This window comes from Chelonoidis abingdonii, chromosome 2 (assembly GCF_003597395.2).
Source record: "Chelonoidis abingdonii isolate Lonesome George chromosome 2, CheloAbing_2.0, whole genome shotgun sequence".
Classification (NCBI taxonomy): Eukaryota; Metazoa; Chordata; order Testudines; family Testudinidae; genus Chelonoidis; species Chelonoidis abingdonii.
The window spans coordinates 292,996,510-293,015,560 of NC_133770.1; the positions used below are offsets into that span (position 1 = coordinate 292,996,510).

At 44.6% G+C, this 19,051-nt stretch overlaps 1 protein-coding gene and 1 long non-coding RNA gene across 10 annotated transcripts in view; one reads left to right on the top strand and one right to left on the bottom strand.

The window, feature by feature from the left end:
- LOC116838186 (uncharacterized) overlaps positions 1-14,327 on the top strand; it is a 64,068-nt gene extending 49,741 nt beyond the window's left edge. Inside the window, exons 2-3 of the long non-coding RNA XR_004376884.2 lie at positions 13,771-13,886; positions 14,203-14,327. This is a non-coding gene — a long non-coding RNA (uncharacterized LOC116838186). The remainder of the gene's footprint in view (positions 1-13,770; positions 13,887-14,202) is intronic.
- PTK2 (protein tyrosine kinase 2) overlaps positions 1-19,051 on the bottom strand; it is a 405,326-nt gene that overhangs the window by 51,036 nt on the left and 335,239 nt on the right. For all 9 annotated transcript variants that reach the window (XM_075063277.1, XM_075063281.1, XM_075063280.1 and 6 more), the window contains one exon: positions 1,326-1,437. In XM_075063277.1, the coding sequence (XP_074919378.1) occupies positions 1,326-1,437 (112 nt within the window). The remainder of the gene's footprint in view (positions 1-1,325; positions 1,438-19,051) is intronic.

A 19,051-nucleotide genomic window follows, 5' to 3' on the forward strand; every position in this document is an offset into this window, starting at 1 on the left:
TGCTTTTGCACTAAATCATAAAAGTTAGGCCAGGTCTACATTACAGACCTATGTCAGTATAATAACGTCACTCAGAGATGTAAAAAGTCCACATCCCTGAGTGACAGTTACCCTGACCGTAACCCCCTGTTTAGATAGTGGTATGTCAACACGAGAGCTTCTACTGTCAACATAACTACCACCTCTTGGGGAGGTGGATTAACTATGCAGATAGGAGAGCTCTCATAAGAACATCTTCACTTCAGAGCTGCAGCAGGACTGATGCAGTGATTTAAGAGTAGACTTGCCCTCAATCTTAGTTGATTAAATAGGTCAATGGGGTTTTTTAAATTCATTTTAGAATAAAAAATTCAAACCATTTTTCCATGGGCTATGTTTCTTGTCCTGTTGTCCCTATTAAAGTGCAGAAGCGGTGCTCACAACTCTCTCAGCCAACAAGCTGAAGATGGTGGGGAAAAAAAAAAAAAGACCCCACCTTTTGCCAGGAATGTTTATGGATGTGTGTGGCAGAAACAGCAGCTGCTGGTTTCAGGTTTTCATGGCCAAGTAGCTGGTTAAGACGCAGCCAATATTTGGTACTGGGATGGTGACTGAACTCAAGGAGAAGCTAGTCAAAATATTTGTGCCCAATGGCTCCTATGAGGAGACATTGACGATAGTGGACTTTGGAGCTACTCAGCACCTTGCAGGATTAGACTTCAAGACTGCACGGCAGTGGTGTCCAGATGGATAGCAGAGAGACATACCAATGAACATACAAAAAAAATACTTAAGGATCCTTTAAATTATAAAAGGGAAATCTTCAGAGAGGAATTGTAACAGTCTCTTCAGAATAAAGTAAAAATGTAATGAACTCATTTCTATCCACTCACTATTATGGTATAACCTTTACTTTATGATTGTCAGGGATCTCACTAGCTATTAATTTACGAGAAATAATAGAGACAAAGAAAGGGAGAAAATGTTTAGCCCTAGGCAAAACAATTTAATGGCAAACTATTCTAGTCTTTTTCAAGTTACATGACCATGAGAAAAGAGAGAAACAAGAGAAAAGTTAAGTACAGTACTGGCTAACACTCTGACTCAACACCACAAAACTGCAATACAAATCAGCTCTACTAACTCAGCCTATGGAAGGCTGGGTCCTTAAAGTGAAATCCATCTGAAACAGTATACAATTAGTTAAGTGTTATCATTAGCAGCAGATCACCAAACAGGGCAAGAGGAGGGAGCCTTCTCTCATGACTGAACAATATTTAACAGGTTAATGGAATAAAATAATAATATTGTTGAATGTAAACTATGTTAAAAAAAAAGTTAGCTACCTTGGGAGGGGCTTCATCTGATCCTCCTGAATCCCAGGACACTGTGACTTGCCGCCTTGATTCCATTCTCATTCGTTCTTCTTGCTGCAGCTTCTCTTCCTCCAGTATTGTACTAAGGAGAAATAAATGTTACACTGAAGATAAGTAATATTCTGGTTCAGTGTCTAATAGATGCTATCTCCAAATTTCTTTCAACCTCCCAGATTAATGGATCTCAGCCGGCAGACGGTCAGGAATTTACAAGGCAAATAAGACTGCTTTTAAATAGGGAGAGGGCTGGTTAGGTTTCCTAAAACTAATACTAGGGGAAAATACCTTTGCAAAATTAGCAGTTGAAACACAACAATCTTTATATGCAAAGACATATGGTACTGAAAGACATTTTTAGAAAATTATGGGTGATGTTGTAGAAGAGTTTTTCACATGTGAACATTTCTTTTGATCTAGCGCAACAAGGCATAATTATGCTGAGAAATCTCAAGAGGCAATTAATCAAGCACATACTTGCAAACATTTATTTTTCATATGGAAATATTCTGTTGCATCTCTGCAAAGGTATAAAACAAACTGCAGATAAAATCTTCATGGAAGCATAAAAATCTTTCAGTTCTATCGACAAATTAAAAAAAGAAAATCTTAAATACTATGACTTATTACATTTCAGAGTAACTAGGAACACATTTAACAGACTAATTCAGCCAAACAGAAATGTGATGATATTTACTCAGACTCTTACTATTGAGGCCATAGGATACAATTTCATCAAAATACAAAACAGTAGTAAAACTAACTTGCTACTTACCACTGTTCTGACTATCACAGACTATTTGAAGCTCAACATAATACTGCTGTCTCCACAGCAGCCTCCTCCCAGTTCTGCTATGTGGATTATTAATCTTGGATATTTGCCATTTTAAAAATACTTAGAATGCAGCTTTCAAATAGGAGTTAAAAATTTGCTAGAGCTGCATGCTACATAGATTCTTCAGAGTTCTGAGTAGGTCTGATTGTTTTCGTATCAACCTCTCCAGAATGACGAGCTAATCAATCTTGTAAAGGAGCAATTCCCCTGTGTTTACTACCATGCAGGAGTTTCTAATAAGGAAGCTCATACAAAGTTTTAACCTCCTGGTTTAGTCCGCTAAACCATTCAGAATTACACATGCAAGGGATGAGATCAGTTGCAGTAGTCCTTTCTAATCTGGGAACTTTCTTGCTTATTACAAGAATAAATTCTGCTTGACTGGACACTAAAACTCTGCTGTTTCTCTTTCAGCTGAAAACAGAAAATAGCTAATCTAGTCTGATTTAAAATATGCTGCTGTTATTTTAATCCATCACTGCTGAAGTAAAACACACAAATGTCAGAACAAAAATATACTATGGAAAATCAGATAAAAAACTTCTTAATAGCAATTCTTATACAACTGTTGCAGAAACAAAAAACTTTAGCTAGGGTAGCCCAACAGATGGAATGTAGCGAGAAAATCCTCCTATTCCCTTCTTCCTTTATCAAGAGCAAGGAAATCACAAGTTTAAAAAAAAAAAAAACTCCCTTCCTGAAACTATCAAAAACCACCAGTAGCTTTGCGTTTAGGACCAGGTTCATCGCTGAGCAGCTTGAGAAATCAGCCTCTGTATGCCCATAACGATGAATAGCAGATGATGATTTTAAGACACGTGCCATGTCTCTAAGTTACAAAAGTGAATGCTTTGTGTGTAATATACTTGGAGAGGTTTGTAACAGAGTCTTTGATACAGTGGGCTGCTTCTCTAATACTAGCAAATGGAATGGAGACACATCAGACGTTTAGACAAGGATGATGTCAAAAATTTGTGCCACAGGTTTAATGTTGTGGAACACCCAGCTCCTAACCCCAAAAAGGGAATCTAAAATTCTCATCTTGTCTGCCTGTCTAGCTATGTGTCACATTCATCATCTTGCTATCTGAGTAACTAATATTTACTAAGGGTATGTCTATACTACTCGCTGGATTGGTGGGCAGCAATCCATCTAGCGGGGGTCAATTTATCGTGTCTAGTCTAGATGTGATAAATCAATCCCCGAGTGTTCTCCCGTCGACTCCTGTACTCCACCGCCGCGAGAAGCGCAGGCAGAGTTGACGGGGGAGCGCAGCAGTCAACTCATCGCAGTGAAGACACCGCAGTGAGTAGGTTCAAGTATGTCGACTAATCAAGCTATTCACGTAGCTGAAGTTGTGTAATTTAGACCGATTCCCTTTCTGCCCCCGCACCCCAGTATAGACCAGGCCTAAGTTCAAAAGATGGGAGTGGGAATGCCACACATAGACATAAATGATGTGTTTTACATAACATAGGCTAAGCCTCTTGCCTCATGACTGCAATTCAGTCCAGTGAGATATTTCTAAGTCTTTGCCATAAAGAGGCGTCGACCCCCTTACCAAAACATCCTGGGACCATTCTAGCTCAAGACTGATCACATGAAAAAGAGCTCGTACTTGGATGCCTTAGACTCCCCACTAGAAAAAATGAATATAAAATGGAAATGCCACTGGGAAGTTTTAAACTGCTGAAAGCAAAGAGTATAAATAACTCACAAAAACGTCTTTGTTTTTACAATGGGAAGACCAACCCATAGATGGAGTAAATCAAGAGATATTTTTGACCTTCTCTCAGTACAGCTGCTTGAATACTCTGAGCAGTTAGTTAGACGCCACAGAAGGTCAGGAAAAGTCAGATCTAGGCATATTTTCCCAAACTACACATATTTTTAGCCACAGTAAGGACAGATGCATTTTTATTCATATAATTTCCCTGACATTTCTTAAGGCAATGCCATCAAACTTAACATTTTTCTAGGAAGTTTTAGATGCTTGATTTATAGTTTCAACTATTCAAAGGTTTACTTAACTTGAGAAATAAATCTGACTTTACTTACAAAGAGTCCGTTTCTGGAACATCTCATTAAAAAGAAAACATTTACCACTTGTTTCCACACAAGAGTTATTTGAGATCCTGCACGGTTTTCTTTTACTTAAGAAAAAAAAGTAATTCTAGTACCTCAAATATCACTATGTGGAAACTGATGATAAATGCTGACATTTTAATGGCAAACTGTCTCTTTCTAAGAAATCTGTCAGTGTAGTATCTAGATGACAAACTTAACAAATACAAGAAACACTTTCTCGAATATATGTCACCATATTCTCTACCCTGCCCTCATTTTATTCCAGTTTCCCAAGGGATCATTCTAATGGAGGTCTTTAAAGGAAAACACAGTTTAGCAGGCTGGATAAAAATCAATGATTTTTAAAAAAATTAAAAAACTCAGATTTGTATTTAAATGTGATTTTTTTTAAATTTTAATTAAAAATACTTCAAAAACTAAACATTTCAAATTACATTTGAAATTATGACAATAGCTCAGTGGGGGGAGGGATAGCTCAGTGGTTTGAGCAGTGGCCTGCTAAACCCAGTGTTGTGAGTTCAGTCCTTGAGGGGGCCATTTAGGGATTGGGGTAAAAATCTGTCTGGGGATCAGTCCTGCTTTGAGCAGGAGGTTGGACTAGATGACCTCCTGAGGTCCCTTCCAACTCTCATAGTCTATTAAAGTTATTAAAATGATTTAAATTACATAAAAATAATATTCAAAAAGTACATTTCCTGCCAAAGTTTTTGACAAATCCAGTTTTTGACAGCAGTAGCCTGCTTTGCAGGAGCAGAAAGAATATTTTCTTCAGTTTATTTAATTAGTTTGAGAATCCTGGCCATGGTGACCTGAAACAATGAGTTAAATTCATTAATTACAGAAAATACTTTGTTTAAGAAGTCAGTTTTAAATGCAAATCATGTTTTCATAAACATTTTTTTCTTACGTATCCTGCATTTAAAGTAGTTTTAAACCATTTTAAAAAATACTGCTATTTGCATTTTAATTGAATTCCAATTTCTATCAAAATAGAGCATGACAAATCTGGAGTAAACAAATAATCCTCTAGTAAATAAGAAATGCACCATTCACCAATTTCTGTCATCATAAAAAATGGAAAAATTAAGAATCTGAATAAATATGTGGTAAGGTATATAATTTCTTAAATAAATGCGTATAGATATACTGTATCCTCCTGACTGGCAAAAAGTACCAAATTAATGTAAAGGCAATATTTAGTTGCAAATCAACGTTTTAATGGTTATCAAACAACAAGACTCAAACTTTTCCTCTCATTAGGAAAATAACAAAAAAGTATAAATGCAAAACAGGATTAAAATTTCTGATTTAAAGAGGCGGTTACTTACCTAGAACTGGTGGCTCTTTGAGATGTGTGGTCCCTATCTGTATTAAACCATGGATTACGCATGTGCCTGGAACCAGAGAATTTGAAAGTAGTGTTTGTTGGTCCATACGTGCACCCTGGTTCACCTCATGCCACCGACTGGAGGGATAAAGGGTGTGATGGACCGATCTCTCCAGTTCCTTCTCTAATGTAAATCATATAAGATCCAAAGCACAGGGGAAAGGACAGTTACCTGTTCCATAACTGGCATTCTTCAAGATGTGTTGCTCATGTCTATTCCACAGTAGGTGTGCATGCTCGCCATGTCCACCAGTGCTGGAAGTTTTTCCCTCAGCAGTACTCGTAGAGGGAGCGTTGCTGCAACCCCTGGAGTGGTGCTGCTATAGTGCATTGTAAGGGGAGCCACAGGCTCCCCCCACCCTCAGTTCCTTCTTGCCGGACCAACTCCGACAGTGGAGTTACGGAACAGGTAACTGTCCTTTCTTCTTTGAGTGCTTGCTCATGTGTATTTCACAGTAGGTGATTACAAGCTGTGTCTAATGGAGGTGAGTAGGAGTTCACAGATTCCCTGACTGGTGCACAGCCCTATCAAAAACAGCATCATCCCTGATGTGGGAGACGATTGCATAGTGCGATGTGAATGTGTACACTGAGGACCAGGCAGCGGCCCTAGAGATGTCCTGGATAGGGACATGGGCCACAAAGGCAGCCGACGAGGCCTTAGCCCTTGTCGAGTGAGCCCTTACAATAGGTGGGGGGGGGGGACCCCTGGTAGGTTGTAGCATGTGTGGATGCACGATGTAATCCACCGGGAAAGCCTCTCGGTGGAGATCGGTTGGCTCCTCATGCACTCGGACGAAGCAACAAAGAGTTGAGAAGACCTGCGGAATGACTTAGTCCGATCTAGATAAAAGGCCAGAGCCCTGCGCATGTCGAGCATATGGAGGCGGCGCTTTTCATTAGAGGTATGTGGCTTAAGCCAGAGGACAGGTAAGAATGTCTTGGCTCATGTGAAAGACGGAGATCACCTTGGGGAGGAATGCAGGGTGTGGGCGGAGCTGAACCGTGTCCTTGTGAAAGACAGTGTACAGGGGGTCACAAATCAGGGCCCTGAGCTCCAAGACCTGCCAGGCTGACGTGATGGCCATGGGGAAGACCACCTTCCAGGAAAGCTGAGATCACGAGCATGTGGCCAGGGGTTCGAACGGGGGTCCCGTAAGGCGGGATAGCACCAAATTTAGATCCCACTGAGAGACAGAGGTCCTAACATAAGGGAAGGACCGATCTAGCCTCTTCAGGAAATACCCGGTCATGGCATGAGAGAAAACCGAGCAGCCCTGGATTGGCAGATGGAACGCCGAAATAGCTGCCAGGTGCACCCTGACAGAGGAAGGGGCCAGGCCTTGAGTTCTAAGGTGAAGCAGGGACTCAAGAATAAGTTGGAGTGGGGCAGACGTTGGGGAAACACCCTGCTCGCCTGCCCACCAGGAGAATTGGGGCCACTTTGCCAAGTAGGCTTGGTGCGTGGATGGTCTCCTAATTTTGAGGAGGACATGCCTAACCCCCTCCGAACATGTTCTCTCCTCTGCATCCAGCCACTGATCAGCCACACTGTCAGATGGAGGCTGGCCAGACTGAGGTGGAGGAGGTGGCCCTGGTCCTGGGAGAGAAGGTCTGGGTGGTGCGGCAATGGCCGGGGAGGGGCCACGAGTAAGCCCAGGAGGGTCCCGTACCAATGCTGTTGGAACCATGCTGGGGCAATCAAAAGGACATGTGCCTTGTCTGTTTTTACTTTTTCCAGGCTGAGGAGCTGACCCACTTCCTGCTGTAGCAGGGGTAAATGTGACCTGTCCCCCATGCCATCCAAGGGAGGGCGGGCGTGAGGGAAATTGTAGTGTATAATCCTGGCAAATGGTGCTGAGGACCGATTGGTCCGATGTTATTCAAGACCATTCCACAAGGAACACACACAAGCTGTTGCTGAAAACTAACTTTATTGGTGGGAGGGTCCTTTCAGGGGTCACCGGGGTACCCTCCCGCAACCAATCAAAAACCATCTCTTGCCCTGCTGCATGCCCCTGGAGGGCCCAGGCTGCCGGGCAGAGAGAGACTGCCTCTGAGGTCACCTCTTCTGAGTTTTGGACCTCTTGTAGGCAGCCTCGTATCTCGTCTGGGGCGCAAGGATGGAGGGTTGTACCTTAGGCTTTTGCTTGGGTGGGACGTAGAACCCAAGGGTTTGAAGGGGGTACGTGAGTCCTTCATGATGTGGAGCCTCACGTCTGTTTGTTCCGTGAACAGGCCCTTGCCATCAAAGGGAAGATTCTGCATCGTGGACTGTGCCTCCGCGAAGAGCTTGGATAGCAGTAGCCACGATGCCCTGCACATGGACACTGCCAAGACCATGGATTGAGCAGCTGTATCCGACGCTGTCTGCAAAGCAGCCTTTGCAGCAGTGGCGCCCTCCTCCACCAGCGACTTTAATTCCTTCTTTTCATGCTCCAGAAGGGAGGGCTCAAATTTTGGCAGTGATCCCCACAAGTTAAACTCATATCAACTGAGGAAGGTCTGGTGGTTGGCTACACAGAGCTGGAAGCTGGCGGACAAATAAAGTTTTCTGCCAAACGAGTCCAGTCTTTTGGAGTCTTTATTCTTGGGTGTGGATCCTGGTTGGCCTTGTCTTGCCCTGTGGTTCACAGATTCACCACTAGGGAGTTGGGGGCTGGGTGAGTATAGAGCACCAAGTAGTTGTGCTCCACCTTTTTTGATATCGGGGCCAGGGAGGCTGGTGTTTGCCAGAGGGCACTGGAGATGTTGGCCACCCCTTCATGGAGTGGGAGGGCCACTCTGCCCGGTGCTGAGGATGAGTGCATGTTAAACAGCGAATCTGAGGGTCCCTCCATCTCCTCAGCTTGGAGATGGAGACTGGATGCTACTCGCTTTAGCAGCTCCTGATAGGCCCTGAAGTCCTCCTGTGGTACGAAGGGGGGCGAAGCTGCGATCTTGTCATCCGGTGCGGGGGAGGGGGCTGGCACTGGGCTCTGCACCTTGGCCGGTGCCACGGGGTCCACCTCTTGATCCGACTCCTCGTGTGGTGCTGAAAAGCCGTGACCCGCCGATCTATCCCTTGGAGGTCTGGACAGCACAACTGACGGAGCCTCCGATGCTCTCGCTATCGACCGAGGTCCTTGCTGGGCGTGCACGGGAGGCCAGGAGGTCCACTGGCACCACTGGCTCTTCCATGGGGGTCCCTGCCATTGGCTCTGGTACGGCACCGATGACACCAGCTGGTCGGGTTGGCCTGGCTAGAGAATAGGGCGCTGTGTGTGGTCAAGGTCTGGGTTACCAATGACCTGTCGGTGCTGTGCGAGTGGTACGTGTGGTGGTACCGAACATGGCTTCTGCCACGGGGCCAGGACTCTGACGTCGAGGAACGGTACTGCCTCGAGCTGCTACTCCTCGAGATGCTTTGATGCCTGGATCTGTGACAATGCAGAGCTCGCGATCCCCACCAGGAGCGGTGGGTGCGGTGCCTCAATGCGTGAGAGCTGGAGTGTGACCAGCAACGGCGTCCATGCCGGGAGCGGTTCCAGTAGCTACGCTGAGAGCGGGAGCATCTACGGCGTCAGCACCTGTCCCGCCGATATTCTGTACTTGGCATGGAGTGGTGTCTAAAACTGTGCTCCGACGGCACCCTACAAGAGAACTTGGAGGGTGACAAGGGTGGAGGCTGGGGGCTGTGTCCCGACAGGATACTGGGTGACGAGCAGTCCTGAGAGTGGTCTCCTGACTGGGATCTGCATCAGGTCGGTGTCAGCTGATGAGACCCCAGTGGTGGCTTGCCTCTAGAGTGGGGTCTGGGTGCCGGTGGTGCACCGGGCACCTGCAAGGTCATATCATCTTTGGCCGCCTGCAGGGCCTCCGGTGTCAAAGGCATGTGGACTTTAGCTTGAGAGGTCTGAGTCGACACAACCAGACTGCTCCACTCGACCTGAGTCAGAGCTCTAGAACCCAGGGGGGAACTGGGGCTGCCCGATATGGGTCTAGCCTCCCCCCATGCCTTCTCTCTACACTTCTGAGACGACAAAGCCTTCCTCTGCTTTTTTGACAGACAGTGGTGCCGGCCACCAGAAGGTACTGGGGGATCACCACGTGCCGAAGACAAAGTACCCAGTGCCAGTTCTGCTCGGCGCACCAGGGTAGGAGGCAGTGCCAACTCCACGAGAAGGGCCCAAAGTCTAATGTCTCTCTCTTTTTTCACCCTGGGTTTGAAGGACCTGCAGATTTTACAGCAGTCGCTGATGTGAGATTTGCCCAGGCAGCAGAGACAGTCAGTGTGCGGATCACTCCTAGGCATCGAACCCCTGCAAGACTTGCACGATTTAAACTCTGGGGCCCGGGGCATGCCTCGGCCTGAAGAATAACTAACTAAACTAGAACTTTTACTAACTAATTGATACAGGTACTACTGAACAACGAACGAGATTTGAGATGAGCTGCAGCAAAGCTGGAGCGAGTAGTTGCAATGCACCATCACTGGCGGCAAGAAGGAACTGAGGGTTGGAGGAGCGTGCAGCTCCCCTTATAGCGCACTATAGCGGCGCCATTCCAGGGGTCGCAGCAGCACTCCCGCTACGGGTACTACTAAGGGAAAAACTTCCGGCGTCGATGGACGTGGCGAGCACGCACACCTACTGTGGTATACACATGAAGAAGCACTCGAAGGAGTAGGATGAGTAATGGAATATAGATAGGGACCACACATCTCAAAGCACCTACAGTTATAGGTAAGCAACCTCCTCTTCTTTTTTGAGTGATGGCCCCTATTGTATTCCTATTGTGGGTGATTGACCAGCAGTACCTAAGTAGGAAGTGGGCACACGGATGTAGGCAGTAGGGCTGAACAGAATACCAATGTCCCAAAGGAGGCATCAGCAGAAGAATCTTGCACCAGGGTATAATGTCTTGCAAATGTGTGAAAGGAGCTTCACAGATGTCCAGGAGCGATACTTCCTGAAGAGATGCCACAGTTGTTGCTTGTGCTCTTGTGGAATGAGCTCATGTGGTGGACATGGGGGGAGGTTCGAAAGCTGACAGTGTAGAATACACCCAGAGAACCATTTGGAGATTCTCTGGGTGGAGATGGTATGCCCTGACTCTTTCTGCTATACTGACAGTCTTGGAGATTTCCTGGTTGGTTCTGTTCTCTGTAGGTAGAAAACCAAGGCCTGCTGAACATCAAGGGAGTGGTGTCTTCATTCCTCTGTTGAACTGTGTGGATTTTGGGGAGCGGTAGCTCAGTAGTTTGAGCATTGGCCTGTTAAACCCAGGGTTGTGAGTTCAATCCTTGAGGGGACCATTTAGGGATCTGGGGCAAAAATCAGTACTTGGTCCTGCTAGTGAAGGCAGGGGACTGGACTCAATGACCTTTCAAGGTCCCTTCCAGTTCTTGGAGATAGGATATCTCCATTATTAAAAAAAAATTAAAAAACACAAATAAGTAATGGATTGGTTAAGGTGAAATTCTGAAACTACTTTAGGGGTGAATCTTGTGAGTATTGAGAGAACAAGGTTCAGGTCCCACTAGGGAGTAGGCTTCTGTGTAGGTGGGAAGGTTCAATTAGGCCTTTCCAGAATCTATCAGTCAGTGGATGTGTGAAGACCAAGTAGCCCTGAGAAGGTGGATGGTATGCACTGATCAGCGCCAAGTGGACTCTCCAGGAGCTGATGGACAAACTTGATGTCTTCAAAGATAGGATATAGTCCAAGATGAGAGGAATATCTGTAGTCTCAGGAAGAATGCCTCTTTGTTGTACCCAAGAAGCGCTTCCATTTAGCTACGTAACATTTTCTAATAAAGTCCTTTCTACTACTGGAGACAGTCGTAACATTGTCAGACATTGTAAGGACATGGTGAGAGTGGATGAATTGAAAAAAGGACTTGCATGCTTTCCATACTGCTCACAACTCCATAATATTGATGTGCATCCTGGCCTCTCAAGATGTCCAAACACCCTGTGCTGTGTGACAGTTCATGTGGGCTGCCCCACCTAATAGGGATGTGTCCGTAATGATGGCCCTGTCCATGGAGAAAGAGGAAGCCCACGTATCAACAGAAAGCTCTCCCCTACACATGCTAAGAATTTGCAGGACATATTATGTTTTGCTGCAACAGTCTTCCAGCAGATATCGGGGAAGTTAAAATCCCCCCACTAATACTAGCTCATGTGTGTTAGCTAATCTTGTTACATGTTTGTAGAATGACTCATCCACTTCCTCTTTCTGATTTGGTGGTCTATAATAGACCCCCATCGTAACATCTCTACTGTTTTTTTCCCTTGTTATTCTCCCTCAGAGACTCCCATAAGGTCTGTTGCTCACTTCACCTTGGACCTCAGAAAAAGCGTATACATTCTTGATGTACAGTGCAACACCTGCTCCTTTTTTCCCATACCTATCCTTTTGGTACAAGCTATCTCCCTCAATGCAGGTGCTCCAATCCTGGGCCTTGTCCCACCAAGTCTCTGTGATGCCAACGAAGTCATAATTTTCCTCATATATCACTGTCATAAACAGATAGCTAAGGGTTAATGTTTCTTTTACCTGTAAAGGGTTAACAAAGGGAACCACACACCTGACCAGAGGACCAATCAGGAAACCGGATTTTTCAAAGCTCAGGGAGGGAATTTTTGGGTGTGTGTCTTTTGTCTGTGTCTCTGCTCTAGTGCTCTCTCGGCTCTGAGAGAGGATCTCTCTACCTTCAGATTTTCTAATCTTCTGTTTCCAAGTGTAAGTACAAAGTTAGAAGACAATAGGTTTTTATATTGTTTTTGTATTTACATCTGTGTAGTTTGCTGGAATGGTTTAAATTGTATTTCTTTTTGGATAAGGCTGTTTATTCATTTTTCTTTAAGCCAAATACCCTGTATATTATCAACTTGACACAGAGATCATTTTTGTGTCTTTTTCTTTCTTTTTATATAAAGCTTTCTTTTTAAGACCTGTTGGATTTTTTCCCAGTTAAAACTCACCAGGGAATTGGTGGGGAGGAAGGAAACAGGGGGGAAGGGAAAATCTCTTTGTGTCAGAGTTGCAAAGCTTACCTTTGCAGGGACTCTGATTGAGGGTGAAAGAAACTGGATTTCTCTGTTTTGCATTTCAAGGAATTGAAATAGGGTGATCATCCAGGGCCATCCAGGGAGGGGAAGTCTGGGGAGGAAATAAAGAAGAGACAAGGGAAGGGGGTTATTTCCCTCTGTTGTAGACTCAGGGCATCTGAGTCTTGGGGTCCCCCAAGGTTTTGGGTAGACCAGAGGTTTTGGGGAGGTTTTGGGGAGACCAGAGTGCGCCAGACACTGGAATCTGGGCTGGTGGCAGCACTATCAGATCCAAGCTGGTAATTAAGCTTGGAGGGTTCATGCAGGCACCCACATTTTGGACGCTAAGGTTCAAAATTGGGACTTATGCTTATAACAATCACGACTTCCCGTCCACACTCCTTATATTTGTATACAGGAATCAAAGTCATTGTGCAGACTGCCCTGTTGCTTTTCTTTTTGCCTTTTTAATGTAGTTGTGATTTCTAGACCCTTCTCCAGACCTTGCTTCCCCTTGTCTTCGGTACTTAAGCTAGATGCACACTGGCTGGATTAGTCTGATTTCTCTGAAGTGGACTTTGAGGAACACTTAGTCTCGTGCTTATGAGAGTGCATCTTACCTTCCTGACAACACTCCACCACGAGGTTTGTGGGGATAGATTCTCCCACACCAGAGTCAGATGTCACAGCAGGAGGCTCATTCCTTGCTGAATCAGGCCGATACACAGAGGGGTTCCCTGGCCTGGGTCCGACTGGGGCCTCATGGCCTTCTTCATTAAGTATTTGCAGAGATGAAGTTCCTGCCCTCCTTTGGTATGGCTGGGGAATGATCAGCAGATAGTGAATCTTGCTGCAATGTGAGATTCCCCAGGGAGCACTGGTGGTTGTCTTTGACTGAGAAGGACTGCAGGTAGGAAGCACAGAATTTGAAGACCAAAGTCCTGGGTGTAGCTGCTACCTGAATCGGGTATGGGGGGAAGAGAGGGTGCCCTCAGGAGAATAATCTAATGCTAAATGGTACAAACTATTAAAACTGTTAAATTATTTACAAACTAGATTATTCTTATTTTGTAGAATGAAGCCGAAGCTGCAGACACTGACGGTTCCAACCCAGACCATGTGGTGGTGAGAAGGAACTGCAGAGACTGTTGGTCCGCCCTGTCCTTTACCTCCTTGGTTGAAGGCACGAGGTGAGCCAGGGTGCATGTGTGGACGGACAGACTACTTCCCAATTCTTTGGCTTCTGGCACATGGTGTGCGTGTGTAGCTTGTAATGGAATACAATAGGGACCACAACTCAAAGAAGAAATCAAGTCTTCCTGCTTGCTTCTTTAAATCATGATTAAAATTGGTGATTTAAAATCACTTTGGCTTAAACCAATCCACTTTGAATGCCAGACCATTTTCAGCCTCAATTTATGAGGTATACGCAGAGAACCAACCCTTGCATAGTGCTATAAAACGACCGAATTCTGACTCAAGTTCATCTCTTTCTCTTTTTTGCAGCTCATTATTTATCTATGAGTAACACAGTGAAAGTCAAGCAGAATGCAAGAACAGAAAGGCCAATGAAGTCTTGTTTTCATCTGCTAATTTCACCATTTCACTACAGTCATTAAAAGCAGATTTTAACAATATGAGGCACTTAATATTTTTTTAATTGCATATATCTGTAATGAACACACTTGGTCTTTTGGACTACAACAAGGTCAGTCATTTCCTTTAAAACCTGGGCCTCTTGATCACAGGCCAATGGAGGGTCTTACTGACTTTTTGCTCTCATAGCTACAACAGGAATTTTCATTATGCTGTTTTTTTTTATGTGGAGGAAGGGGGTGGGCAATGGGTGGCCCAATATGTATTTCCTAATGTATTTAGTAGAAATCCAGCAGACCAATACTAAATGGTGAGGCTCAATTAAAACCAAACTTCTAAATAACCCCAACACAAAAATCCAATGTAACTATTTACTGGTAGTAAAGATTAAAGAGATACTCAAGGCCCCATCCTTTTCAGTAAGTTGGAGTTTTGAAATCTGTAAGCAAGTACAATGTGATTATGTGGCTGTGTAAATTACTGCATAGTTATTGTTCTATGATGCAGTTATGAACTTGCAATATACAAATCTGCATCACATTGAAAATTTGGGGGCAACATAAAATAAACTTAATTTAATATCAAAATACACAAATAAGGGATAATGTCTGATTATACTGCATTGAACCAGGTGGGGGCACTTTGGGGTGAGGGCACGTGGAGGCAGCGCCTAACTTCAATACCTGGAAAGATACTGGAACAAATTATTAAACAATTTGTAAGTGCTAAGTAATACAACAAATCATGCTAAACCAACCTAATTTCCTTAGGCCTAGCTTAGATGGCCACTGGCTTAAATATGGATATAGCAGAAGCAGTAGATGACTGGGAGTGGGTCTCACAGTCAAGCTGCCAAAGGCCTTTTAACCATAAGAACAGCCATACTGGGTCAAATCAAAGGTCCATCTAGCCCACTATCCTGTCTTCCAGCAGCAGTCAATGCCAGGCGCCCCAGAGGGAATGAATAGAATAGGCAATCATCAAATGAGCCATTCCTTGTCGCCCACTCTCAGGCTCTGGCAAAGACAGACTAGGGACATCATCTCTGCCCACCCTGGCTAATAGCCATTGATGGACCTATCCCACATTAATGTAGCTAGTTCTTTTTTGAACTGTTATAGTCTTGGCCTTCACAACATTCTCTGGCAAGGAGTTTGACACGTTGACTGTGCATTGTGTGAAAAAATACTTCTTTTTGTTTGTTTTAAACCTGCTGCCTATTAATTTCATTTGGTGACCCCCTAGTTCTTGTGTTATGAGAAGGTAAATAACATTTCCTTATTTACTTTCTCCACACCAGTCATGATTTTATAGACCTCTATCATATCCCCCCTTAGTCATCTGTTTTCCAAGCTGAAAAGTCCCAGTCTTATTTATCTCTCCTAATATGGCAGCTGTTCTATATTCCTAATCATTTTTGCTGCTCTTTTCTGTACCTTTTCCAATTCCAATATATCTTTTTTGAGATAGGGCGATCACATCTACATGCAATATTCAAGATGTGGGTGTACCATGAATTCATATAGAGGCAATATGATATTTTCTGTCCTATTATCTATCTCTTTCTTAATGATTCCCAATATTCTGTTCGCTTTTTTGACTGCCACTGCACATTGAGTGGATGTTTTCAGAGAACTATCCACAATAACTTCAAGAGCTCCTTCTTGAGTAGTAACAGCTAAGTTAGACCCCATCATTGTACATGTATAGTTGGGATTATATTTTCCAATCTGCATTACTTTGCATTTATCAACACTGAATTTCATCTTCCATTTTGTTGCCCAGTCACCCAGTTTTGAGAGATCCTTTGGTAGCTCTTTACAGTCTGCCTGGGACTTTACTACCTTGTGTAGCTTTGTATCATCTGCAAATTTTGCCACCTCATTGTTTACCCCTTTTTCCAGATCATTTATGAATATGTTGAATAGGATTGGTCCCAGTACAGACTGCTGGGGGACACCACTATTTACCTATCTCCATTCTGAAAAGTGACCATTTATTCCTACCCTTTGTTTCCTATCTTTTAACCAGTTACTAATCCGTGAAAGGACCTTCTCTCTTATCCCATGACTGCTTACTTTGCTGAAGAGCCTTTGGTGAGGGACTTTGTCAAAGGCTTTCTGAAAATCTAAATACACTATTATCCACTGAATCCCCCTTGTCCACATGCTTGTTGACCTCCTGAAAGAATTGTAGTAGGTTGGGGAAGCATGATTTCCTTTTACAAAAACCATGTTGACTCTTCCCCAACAAATTACTTTCATCTATGTGTCTGACAATTTTATTCTTTACTATAGTTTCAACCAGTTTGCCTGGTACTGAAGTCAGACATACCAGCCTGTAATTGTTGGGGTCAACTCTGGAGTTTTTTTTAAAAATTGGCTTCACATTAGCTATCCTCCAGTCATATGGTACAGAAACTGATTTAAATTACAAGTTACACACTACACTTAAAAACAACAAGGAGTCCGGTGGCACCTTAAAGACTAACAGATTTATTTGGGCATAAGCTTTCGTGGGTAAAAAACCTCACTTCTTCAGAAGAAGTGAGGTTTTTTTACTTAGGAAGAAGTGAGGTTTTTTTAACCAAGAAAGCTTATGCCCAAATAAATCTGTTAGTCTTTAAGGTGTCATCGGACTCCTTGTTGTTTTTGTGGATACAGACTAACACGGCTATCCCTTGATACTGGATACACCTCTACCCCGATATAACGCTGTCCTCGGGAGACAAAAAATCTTACTGCGTTATAGGTGAAACCATGTTATATCGAACTTGCTTTGATCCGCCGAAGCACGCAGCCCCGCCCGCCCCGAAGCTCCACTTTATCGCATTATAGCCAAATTCGTGTTATAGCGGGTCATGTTATATCGGGGTACAGGTGTAGCTACAGTTAATAGTTCCGCAATTTCACATTTGAGTTCCTTCAGAACTCAGGTGAATACCATCTGGTCCTGGTGACTTATTACTGTTTAATTTAACAATTAGTTCCAAAACCTTCTCTAATGACATCTCGATCTGTGACAGTTCCTCAGATTTGTCACCTAAAAAGAATGGCTCAGCTTTGGGAATCTTCTTCACATTCTCAGATGTGAAGACCGATGCAAGTAATTCATTTAGGTTCTCTGCAATGGCCTTATCGTCCTCGAATGCTCCTTTAGCATCTCAATCGTCCAGTGGCTCCACTGGTTGTTTAGCAGGCTTCTTGCTTCCGGTGTACTTAAAAAATTTAAACCACCAGGGCTGAGTCACTGCAGAGAGGGGAAGATGCTCCCCTCCAAGAGGACTCCAAGGGGGTCCCGAAGACAGACTCGTGGCACAGATGGGGGAAAAGAAGCAGGGGCGGGAAGTCACCCAGGAAACAGGTGTAAAGGTGCCCACCCCTAGGCCACATATTGAGACCATTATTTTGAAGGGCCCTGCGTTGGAACCCAGTGGACCACGGTGGATCCAGGTTCACTCACCCCCAGCCATTGACTTGCCACTGGGCGACACTGACACTGATTCCAAATGCTAGGCAAGGTGGCCACTGATTCTCACTGTTGGGCAACATTGCCACTGACTCTGGCTGCTAGGCAAGGCAGCCACTGACTCTTGCCACTGGGCAACACAGCCTTGGAGTATTGCCACTAGGACATACTGCTGGCCTTGGACAAAACTACCCCCGCCCCCACAACAGGTGTATTAACAGAAGTGTTGTATGTAAGACACAGGAACTAACTGTTCCACCTACTGGTGATGTCTCAGCTGGAGCACTGTGTCTAGTTCTGGATGCCACAACTTACAATGTGCACAAATTGGAGAGAGTCCAAATGAGCAACAAAAATGATAAGAGGTCAAAAAACCTGACCTATGAAGAAAGATAAAAAAAGCTGGCCATGGTTATTCTTGAGAAAAGAATACTGATGGGTGGGGGATAGGGATTTGACAACAGTGTTCAAATATGTTGGGGCAGCGATCCCCAAAGTTTTTTGTCTATGCCCCCCAGGGGTCCATGGTTGGGAGTTGGGACCAGGGTCAGGGCAGGCAGTGCAACTGGAGCCTCAGCCAGGAGCAGAGCTGCGATCAGGAGCAGGCCTATGGTCAGGGGCAGAAGCCTGGGGTTGTGGAGAGGAGCAGAGCTCCAGCTGGGAGCCAGTGGCTGAAGCCAGAGCCGGATCTGTGGCTGGGACTGGGGCCGGAGTGGAGATGGGAGCAGAGGAGGGCTGGGTAGCACCCCCTCCTTGCCCTCAATGGGGGCTGGCCTGGGCCCTGCCACACCCCCCAAACATTCCTCTATGCCCCCTGTGGGGGGCACACCCTACAGTTTGGGAACCACTGTGTTAGCGGCTGTTATAAAGAGGATGGTTATCAATTTTGTCCTTCTTTCAGTGGATATGGAGAACAAAGTAATGGTCTTAATCTGCAGCAAGGAAGATTTTGGTTATATGTCAGGAAAAGCTAACTATAAGAATAGTTAAACACTGAAATAGGCCTCCAAGGGAGGTTGTGGAATCTCCATCACTTGAAGCTTTTAAGAACTGGTTAGACAAACACCTGTCAGGGCTGGTCTATACTTGGTCCTGCCTCAGTGCATGGGGCTGGACTAGATGACCTCTCGAGGTCTCTTCCAGCTGTAGATTTCCATGCTTTCCTGATTTGGGGGTTCATTTAGCCCTACTCAGGGGTCCTTGTTGCATAACTCTTGTCTAATGTGCAGCATAGGACTCAGTATCTCTTCTACAGAAAGGCAGCCTGGTCTGGAGGATCGAGCATAAGATG